Here is a 10287-nt window from a genome sequence, read left to right as displayed (position 1 = left end):
AAATTGTAAATGTTATTTGGTGTAATATTACAAACCTAAACTCTAAAGTCTCATCATCTATCATCAAATATATAACTTTTCTGATTTTGTGAATCTACTTTAAAGAGGAAGAGGGAAGTTTGTCTTCCTTCTTCCTCCTCCCACCGTGTTAGATTTGTTGTATTTTTTTATTGTTGTTTTTTTTTTCTGTGTTCATATACTTCATCTTATCTCTTTATTCGTTTGAATTGTATATGTTCTCTATTATTTTTTCGTTTATACCTTTTTCAAATTTAGCACAAGCGGAAATAGTTTATCTTATTCGTAGATCAATAGATCTACGTGGTTGCAACAAAAGAAAGGATTTACATCCCAATGTTCAAATCGGCTTAAATGATGATATCTGGTTTGCAGATGCTTTTCTACGAATTTGGATTTACGAGAAGAGTATATTTTCTTGTTCTTTTATGTTTTTAATACCTTTTATGGTTATTTTTGCTCTTTGTAGTCGTTTAAGTGCATTTATAGTCCTTGTAAGGTTTTATTTCTCATGTTTTTTTTATTGTACTTGTTTGTTCATCTATTAAAAATATAAGCGTTTCCATAAAAAAAAATTACTTATTACAATTTACAAGCCTAACCTAACCTAGGTTAAATTATTTACAAATTACAATTTAGAAACCTATCTTTATGTTTACATTGTTTCAAATACTAAAAGTTTGTTACTGAAATTAAATGCAATGATATAGTTCAGGTGAGTAATGTATTGCATGTCTTTATCAATAGATGAAAAAGATTATGGTGCGATTTGGATTGATAGTAATAATTATTTTATTATTGGAAAATGTTAATCTCTCTCGTTTGGAGGATTTCATCTCATCTAATGCAGCTTTTATGAAATGGAGATTCCCCGCTATCCGTGAGGAGCTATATGGAAAAGAGATTATAATGAAAAAATTCCTAAATCATTTAATGAGAATTCTCCAAAACCGTCCCCGCAAACACCGGAGACGGAATGGCATCCCTGCCCCACACTGTTGCCACCCTAGTCAGCCCCCTTTAGTAGGATTAGTTATTGGGCTTGTTTCAATTAACCTAGTCACATTTTACAATAAACACAATACAGAATAAATAGAAAAGACAATTAGTTTTCTCTTTCTAAGTTTCTGAAAGACAAATACTTGAATCCCTAATCAATTGTAACCGGCACTAGCTGTGAAGCTTTCCGTGTGAGATTATGGAGAGAGATTACATTAATAGCTGCTTATTGTCCTTTCGTGTCTGTTCGTGATTGTTTCAACCTCTCTTATCTCAATCCAAAAAAGAACGGTACATTTTATTTAATCGGTTCATTATCATCTGGCTTAATTTAAATGAGATTTAACAAAAAACAATTTAACGGAAAAAAAAATTATTTGCTTTCGTCTTCTTTCGGAAGGATAATCCCAACATCTTACATTATTACTATTAGCAGTAGAAATTGGGAGTGCCCATTATTGGTGGTGGTGGTGAGTGTGACACTGGATGTTGTATGCTCTTTCTTGAACACAGAGCTAACTACTAGAGACGCTTTCTGGCCCAGCGTCTGGTGTTGATGATCTGCTGGTTTGCGGCATTAGATTGAGGCCATTTTTCAGCTACTTTTAGATATTACAGTTACTATTCATTTATTTTCATATATATATATATATATATTCAGGCTGACCCAAACTTCTCCATCCTCATATGAAGAAATTTGAGGTCCAACTAATATAATAAGGGTGAAAATGAAATTATAGAGATGAGTGTAAAACAAAAACAAAATGAGCAATTTGCAATTACAAGCAGAGACAGCTTTTGAATCTAACTCCTTACAATTACAAAGCATAAGCAGACAGAGAAACATAGTAGTAGCCGCCCAAAACAAATATCAAACCTTGGAATCATCATCATCTCCTCCCCCTAATCATCCACCATATTTCTTACACTACTTCCTATTTATACATTAATCTTTCCAACAACTTTCATCTTGAACTTTTTCTCTTCTTACTACAACCAATTCTTCTGTGCTGTTTTTTTCTTTTTTCTTTTAGGTGCTATAACTACAACTATACTTACAACTAAGTAGAATGGCTAGCTTCCTCGCATCCCCATCATTTTCTGTCACAGCCTTCTCCACCTCCTCTACGGTCCACTGGAGGAACCTTTCCACCAATGTGGGTACCATTTTTTGGGATAAGAGTCAAAAATATCCTTAATGTATTTGAACGGATTCAATTATATCATTAACGTTTTCGAAGGTGCAATTTTATTCTCAATCATTTTGTCCTAACTCAGTGTTGCTCTTTCAATCCTAACTCAGTTTTGCTCTTTCCAATGAATAAAAAAAAAAAGGAACGGCCCGGTGCACTACGCGTCCTCGTTGAGCGAGGGTCCAGGGAGGGGACCCTTGTAAGGGTGTACTGGGAGCAAGCCTTCCCCTACCAATTTATTTGGCAAGAGGCCGCTCCTAAGACTCGAACCCGTGACCTCTTGGTCACACGACAACAACGTTTACCGTTGCTCTTTCCAATGAATATATGAAAATTATTGATAAGTTTCAAAACGATAAAGATAAAATTGCACCATCAACAACATTAAAGTATAATTACACTTTTCCAAATAGATTGGAAGTATTTTCATCCCTTATCCCATTTTTCATATTTTTGTTAATAGTTTCTTAATTGATAAAAAAATATGAAATCTGATGCAGGGAGGTTCCTTATATTTGGGGCTAAAACGTCTCCCAACCATACAATTCTCAAAGGCAGCTAACATTTCTGCAACCAGGTCTAAATGCTTCAAGACTACAATTTCATGCTCAGTAAGAAATTCCACAACTACTATCTCTCTTTTTCGGTTGGTTCGGTTTTTAAATAAAAATCCTGAGTAAACCGAACCAACGGTTAAACACCCTTGTTAGATATTTCAATAATGGGAAACTTACAAGGAGTGAATAATGAATTGAGCAGGCTCAAGTAGAAACCCTGGAAATCGTCCAGAGCACAATTGCTAAGCAATTGTCTATTGAAGTAAGCACAGTAACTCCTGAAACCAAGTTTGCAGACCTGGGTGCTGACTCCCTTGATACTGTAAGTAACTCCTTTTTCCTCAAATTTATATGAAATAGAAGCAGATGAAAATGTATAAATTAGAAATGAAATTAAACAGGTGGAGATTATGATGGCTTTGGAAGAACAATTTGGGGTGTCTATTGGAGAAGGGGGTGCAGAGAACATTTCCACTGTTCAAGATGCTGCAGATCTCATTGAGAAAGTGAAGATTGCATCTGCTTAGAGTACTTTGAATAACACAAATTAATATCAGGGCTAATTTGCATTTGGCAAATTTTTCTTTTTTTCTTTTGTTTTCTTCGTATGCATTATTTTTCTGATGTGTTGAAATAAAAGATCGGGGACTCAATCCACCAAAATCGGAATGATCAGGGACCTCAGGATGTTTTTTTCCATTTCTTTTTCATGCATAATCACAAGATGGGAAAAGGCTGTCTAAAACAGCAAGCTGAATCTCTCCCAGATATGACCAACAAAATAAATTTCTATTGCTTATACTAACTAATAACAGATCAAGTGATGTAAGAATACATGAAGCAGTACTACCAGTTTTAGAGCTCCAATTAACTACTATGAATCATATCCTGATTCTAAATCAAATATATTTTTCTTTCACCGTTATTCATCGTATATTTGAAACTTAATTAGGAATTCATATATTCGAAATTCGAGTAAGTACACCATTATATATACATTACAGTGCAGTTTCACTTCAATCTTCAAAGCGTCTAAACCAATCGCTAATAGTTCTGGAGAGCTCTCTAGTCTCACTCAGAGAGAGAGACTTAAGCCCTTGTACAATGGCATCTGCAGGAGTGTATACATAACCTACTTGCCATTTCGGTTCCTAATGAGTTGCAACAAATAAAGTTATTTAGGCATGGAATAAACTAGCTGTTCATCAAAGCACATTAATACTTCACATTCATACTAAATGTACTGATCAGAATATAAGCATGGTCAACTTAAGCCCAAAGTATCACATCCACTAAATCAGGACAAGTTTAACGCATACAGCTCTTGTTTCCAATGGATATGCAAGTTTTTTGCTTTGTGGCTATTTCATTAAGACTCGTTATTTCAGTCATATTAATGTAAGTTTCAAGATTAAAACATTTCAGATACTAATTCAAGAGATCAAACATGTGTAACCAAAACAAGAAATTAACGGATTCAGGAAGCATGTTTAGACAGAGACAAGAGATAATGTGTAGTATACCTGTATGCATGGTGTGATATGGTTACCATTTAACTGGACCTTTTCTAATGTCCCGCCTATGGACTCAATACGAGGCTTTAAGGTCTCTTCAAGGAGATCTGTCTCATCAATTGTATCAGAATTGAACTTCACCTGTGGCACAAACACATGCACCAACATATTATAGGCTCTACATTTTTTATTACTAGCCAGCCAGTAATATATAAATTCTGAAACACACAGGGATTTACACATACCAGTAGCGTGTTTAGGACATTATAGGAATTCCTGCAACATTCGCGATTTTCAGGAGGTTTAGGCTTGAACTCTGACACTCCCTCTGTAACCTGTAGAAACCTTACTAAGTTTATATGCAAATTATCAAAATCCACCATAATGGCCACCTATGTCATTTTCCATTTAAGAACTTCATATTGATTTATCAGTGTATCCAGACATGGCTGAAATTGTTTGATTGAACACTTAATGTCAGGTACAAAAGCAAGATGATTCTAGCAGGTATAAGCTATTAAAATTATTCACTCGTGTTGAAATTTGATATTAATCCACCTGATTCAGTACTGAGGGCAACTGATCAACAAATTTGGTCAATGATGTCAGAACTTCTCGTTCACTTTCTGGCATTATTGCTCCAGCAGTATCAATTAGCATTTTCCATGCATCCCCTGAATGTTTAACATGAAATCAGGATTACATATGAATGGACACAGCAGATACATGGACTGTTTGAAATCTTTATGTAGAAATTATTTTGGATTAAACATTGGTTTGGTCCATAAAGTGAGAGGGGAGGATCTACTTAATAAATGAGAAATTATCAACTCAGTCCACTGACTTACCCATTTACAGTCCAAGTCAGTCTTAAAAATAAAAAAAACAAACCTTAGTCCACATGGTTTCTTTTAACTGGTGGACCAATTTGACGATAATAGGTGAGTCGATGGCTTATGAACTAATCATGCTCCACATTCTCACTTTATGGACCAATTTGATATTTGAATCCAAATTATGTTTCTAGATCATATATAGGAAGGAACTCTATATCTATAAAAGGATGAGTTCGATTTATATTGATTATAGAAACTAGTTGGGTCGCACACATGAACAGGCCTTATAAATCCATCCAAACTTCATGCAAGTGACCTTTGAAGAAACCATTTAACACACTTCCTATATTAAAAGCTAACAAATAAACCTATATGCAGCATTATGATTTAGCAAGCCTCATTTTCTACTAGGTTTGATATGTTTTAGGTTGGGATTTGATTTTGCACATAAATCAATAATCAATTTGAAAAGAACGGGAAAATTAAAAACCCTCTGCCATCATAACTATCCTTTTAACTTCTCTTCCTCATTTCTTAACAAGTAACAGTGATGCATTCTTTTTTACTGTTTTTCTTTTTTGTTCCACATAGGACCAAAGTATTTTTCTATCTTTTCTAGAATGATGGGTGTATCTAAAGAAAATGGAAAACAGAATCTCCTATATTTTGCTGGATCAAGGAAGGTGAATATGCCTTCGGTTAACTTATTTTCTAGTTGAGTTGCCTCAACAAAAACAAACAATAAGTATTTAGGATCCATAAAAGTAAACTGATGACTTAGAAAAAGAACTTGGTTTCCAAGAACTGAAAAATTCCTGTCAGAAAGATCAATCCTTTTTTCAAGCTTGTATCTGATGGTAATTGTTCCTTGGGCAAGCCATGGTTTTTTTATCAGGCCTGTTTGTAATATTTAACATCAAACTATCCAATTGGCGAGTGAAATTCAAATGGCATCACTGGAAAGAGAGAATTAAGGCAAGACCTCCTGGGTTTCATCATGGTCTTATTTCTCCATAGAACTGATTAGAGTTATTGATGTATGTAGTTTACATTATTTATTGGCAAGTATGAACATAAATTTTCTATATAGCATTATTCTATGAACACATATCTTCCATTTAAGGTCTAGCTTAGGGCAGATTTGTGTAAAACATACATTGCAACACATGGAATATCACAAAAATATTTCACAAATATTTTGACCAGAAAATTTATAGAAAAATGTATATATGGAATGAGATGATTGACTTGCAAGTTTGCAACACATGGAATATCCAAAGATTCTGAATCGCATGTTATTTACCTGACGCATTCCTAGCCATTGAATAAACTGGGGATGCTTCCACAATTGGCTTCATCTGATTAATAAGAGGACCCAACTGCAGACCACAAAATTAATTGGACAAAGAAATTTATTTAGTAGTTGCATCATTATTAATTACCATGGGGCGGCCCGGTGCACTACGCGTCCCCGCTGAGCGAGGGTCCGGGGGAGGGATCCCACCACAAGGGTGTACTGGGGGCAAGCCTTTCCCTGCTAATTTATTTGGCAAGAGGCCGCTCCTAAGACTCGAACCTGTGACCTCTTGGTCACACGACAACTACGTTTATCATTATTAATTACCATAAGGTGCATTATTGCAATTTATGCAACTCAACAGGCAAATTCTACTTCTTTTTCATTATCAAAACTTACAAATAGTGAATTTTCATTAGACCAGAGATAATTTCAGTACCATAAAAATGAAAAGCCTACTGAGGCATGTACACTACTGATGTAGAATCACCTTCCATAACTGAGTTACTGAGCAACTATAATATTGTTGGTTCCAAGAAAAGGACCTATAATCAACAAAAGACTGAAAAAAGGTGCCCAACAACATACATCGACAAATAAACAATTCCAAGTTGCTAAGCTCTTCCCACGAGTCCTAGCACATTTACCTAACTCATCTACTCCTTTAAGACTTGCTTAATATTTATAACATCCATATAATTGCTAATAAGTATATCAAGTTAGTTATACTTGGGACACAGCGCTATGGCCTTTCATTCATGTCTCCCGATAGAATATGCAAAAAAATTCTTCCTCCATCACTTCAACAAACAAAAGCTCTAACAAGCTGCTTCTATTAGTATAAAACGGCTTTCAAAAAAATTAGTATAAAAAGCCAAATGAGTGAATGACCAATGCACAACAATGATCATGGAGCTGGACTGGTTTTGTAATCTATTGAACTTAGTTTCACCTAAGAGTTGCACAAACTCAAGCATGTATTTTTTTTTTAAAAAAACCTTAGAGGAACTACAATAATTCGTTTTTGGCCAATCCAAGATTTGAAGTAATTCAGTTACGAAAGAAATGCATGGTAATTCTTTTGGAGGTATACCAAAGACTTTGAGATCTATAAATTGTTTTGTCAGTTACTCATGTGTTGAAGTTTGATTAATCAAAAAGAAACAAAGAAATATAACAGTAGCACAAGAATGATGCTATTGCATCAGCACAGAAACAAAACAAATAAAAGCAAGATAAGAAAAATATGAGACAAATATTTACCTGCTCAAAGTATGGTACTGCCTCCGTAGCAGGCCTGTTGTTGAATGAGATTATGGCATTAGCCTTACAGAAGAGATAATACGCTTTGTCACACTCCGTGAATTGCTTCAATTAATTTAATACTAGAAAAGAAAAATCGATAATCTGCATTCTGCTTTTAAAACCAAAAACTAACACATTCTTAGTTTTCTACTTATGCATGAACATATCAAAGAGCTAGTACAGTGAGGGAAAACAAACCTTTGGTATCTTGTCACAGAAATAACTTCCTGTGAGAACTTGGAGAAGTGCACCATTGCTGCAGAATTAATGTAAATCAATGAACTTACAATACAAAATTGTATTTCAGAATATCTAAAAGGAAAAACAGCAATCGTGCATAAACTAGTCAAATTGGCCCCTATACTTCAATTTAGCATATTTTGCCATATACTTGACACAATTTGTCATATATGCCCCTCCACTTCAACTCTTTGGCACATGTTCTTTAATTTTTCACAAAATCTTACACTTAATGACAAGTTCCAAAATGCAAGCATTGTGGCACAATTACAAGAACCGTCTGAATTGTTATTGTTGGAATGAAGTAGTTAACAGCTTATGCTGATGTGGCACAAGCAGTTAATGGATTGTTAGGATTCTGTTAAGTATCAATTGACTGTCACATATCAATTGACTGTCATTTTGTACGAGAATACATTCAAGATGGTTTCCTAACAACTCCTTTTGTTCCATCTAATCAACAACTAGCTGATTTGTTTACTAAATCACTTAGTACAAATCAAATGAAATACGCTCTAAATAAAATGGGATTGGTCATCTTACCATCTCCACCTTGAGAGGGGATTGTTGGAATGAAGTAGTTAACAGCTTATGCTGATGTGGCACAAGCAGTTAATGAATTGTTAGGATTCTGTTAAGTATTCTGTTAGCATTTTGTTAGGCAGTTTTATTCTATAGACAGATCGTACGATTCCACTGGCTATATATAGCGAGGTTTACTGTATTAGTCAATTAAGAGAAATCAATAAGAATTCATTACTTCTTTCTATTAGTTCAAACAGTTATATTTCCACAAAAATTAAAGAATAAGCTGGGTCAAAATGTGTGAAATTTTGAAGTACAGGATCAAACTGACAAATTGAATCCGGTATAAAGCCAACTTATATGTTTTGCCTATCTAAATTTGTAAGATAACAAGGAGCTACCATGGAAAGAGAAAAACAATAAACTGCAGCCACAATTGAAGTTGGATGGGGGAGACAATAAACGTACCTATGACCAACAGAAAAAACTGGGAGGCCAGCGAGTTGGGAAGCCGTTAAAGAACCAGGTACTCCAGATGTTAGTATGTTTTCCAGGCAAAAATTGAACCTTTCATACACTTGATTTGCCGCATGAGCATGATCAAAGGTCACATTATAAGGTACCAAAATAACAAGAAAACCTTCCTTAGCCAATTGCTCTATCAAATAGCTGTTACAAGACAAACACCATACGTATGAATAAATCTAATGCGAAAAAGAAATCATTCAAACATAAAGAGAATTCTGATTAAGGAATAATTACCCATAGGTGACTTGAGGAACAGCTCCAATGAAAGCACCGCCCAAAAACTTAATGATAGCGCGTGGGTTTTTACCTTTAGGCGGAGGCATCACCACACAAGAGTCTATAATGACGTATGACTTGCTAATGCTACTGGTAGTGACGGTGTTATTTGTGAAGAAGCCATTGGTGCCTCTAGCGATATACCCATTTGAAACCATTTTGGTATACGAGTTTCTTGATATTGTAGGACGGTGAGTCGGTGGCCATGGAGAGAAGAATGGGCGAGTGTTGAAGGAGCCAATTTGAATGTGCGGGTAGCCATATACAGTAGGATTTAGGGTGGAGATGGAACTAATTGAAGTGGCTAATTCCATGGATAGTTCTAGTACAAAGTGAAAGAAGCTTGTGAGAGTGGAAGGGAGAGGAAAATGAAAATCATTTGAGAATATTATGGTGGGAAGGAAGAAGTAGAGATTAACGTATGCTAATGATTCCGCCACGAATCTAGTTTGGATTCATCTTCTCTGATTGATATGAGCCTGCCAGATTTATGGATCTTATTGGCTCATGCTTTTCTTTGGCAGAATTTGGGAGAAATTTTAATCTTAGGATCAAAGCATGGCAAGACACTCTAAATAATATAAATAATTGACTCGGGCGTTTAAAATATAGTATCTCTAATAATTCATTTCTTATTTCTTATTTATTATTTTATTATTAAGATTATTATTTATTGTTACATTACTAATAGTGTGAGGAGAGATACTCATTAATAATAAATTATTGATAAAAAATGAAGTTAAGAGCCATTAAGAGGTGGAGAGAGACTCTCTATTAATAGAGAGGATGGAGATGCTCTTAATGATTTGAGGAGCCACTAAGAGACTGTTGAAGCTGATTTTTTATTCTTCCTCAAATTTTAACTTAAGAGTCAATTTAAGAAGCTGTTGGAGATGCTCTAATACTTTCAACCAATGAATTTGGCTCATATATCCATATAATGAGATTTAAAACGATTTTTATTGGTCTGAAGTATTATTTTCAAAATACTATGAAATT

At 34.7% G+C, this 10287-nt stretch overlaps 2 protein-coding genes across 3 annotated transcripts; one reads left to right on the top strand and one right to left on the bottom strand.

The window, feature by feature from the left end:
• Positions 1–1967: 1967 nt before the first annotated feature.
• Positions 1968–3337, top strand: LOC136203481 (uncharacterized). Of its 2 annotated transcripts, XM_065994640.1 has the most exons (4): positions 1968–2174; positions 2711–2821; positions 2970–3089; positions 3169–3337. In XM_065994640.1, exons 1-4 carry the CDS (start codon positions 2088–2090, stop codon positions 3292–3294), a joined length of 444 nt encoding a protein of 147 aa, XP_065850712.1. In that variant the 5' UTR covers positions 1968–2087; the 3' UTR covers positions 3295–3337. The 2 variants fall into 2 exon arrangements, with proteins under 2 accessions (XP_065850712.1, XP_065850713.1); XM_065994641.1 differs by lacking the exon at positions 1968–2174 and having other exon boundaries at positions 2705–2821.
• A 200-nt stretch (positions 3338–3537) lies between these two features.
• Positions 3538–9799, bottom strand: LOC136203480 (uncharacterized). The gene is made up of 9 exons (XM_065994639.1): positions 9247–9799; positions 8953–9153; positions 7918–7975; positions 7678–7740; positions 6421–6496; positions 4840–4955; positions 4527–4616; positions 4291–4422; positions 3538–3918 (listed from the first exon to the last, which is right to left on the bottom strand). The coding sequence occupies exons 1-9, from the start codon at positions 9600–9602 to the stop codon at positions 3784–3786; spliced, it is 1227 nt and encodes a 408-aa protein (XP_065850711.1). The 5' UTR covers positions 9603–9799; the 3' UTR covers positions 3538–3783.
• Between the last annotated feature and the right edge of the window lie 488 nt (positions 9800–10287).

The sequence above is a fragment of the Euphorbia lathyris genome, chromosome 8 (genome assembly GCF_963576675.1).
Source record: "Euphorbia lathyris chromosome 8, ddEupLath1.1, whole genome shotgun sequence".
NCBI classification, from domain to species: domain Eukaryota; kingdom Viridiplantae; phylum Streptophyta; class Magnoliopsida; order Malpighiales; family Euphorbiaceae; genus Euphorbia; species Euphorbia lathyris.
The sequence above is the reverse complement of the archived record's forward strand: the minus strand, read 5'-3'. Positions and strand labels throughout refer to the sequence as shown.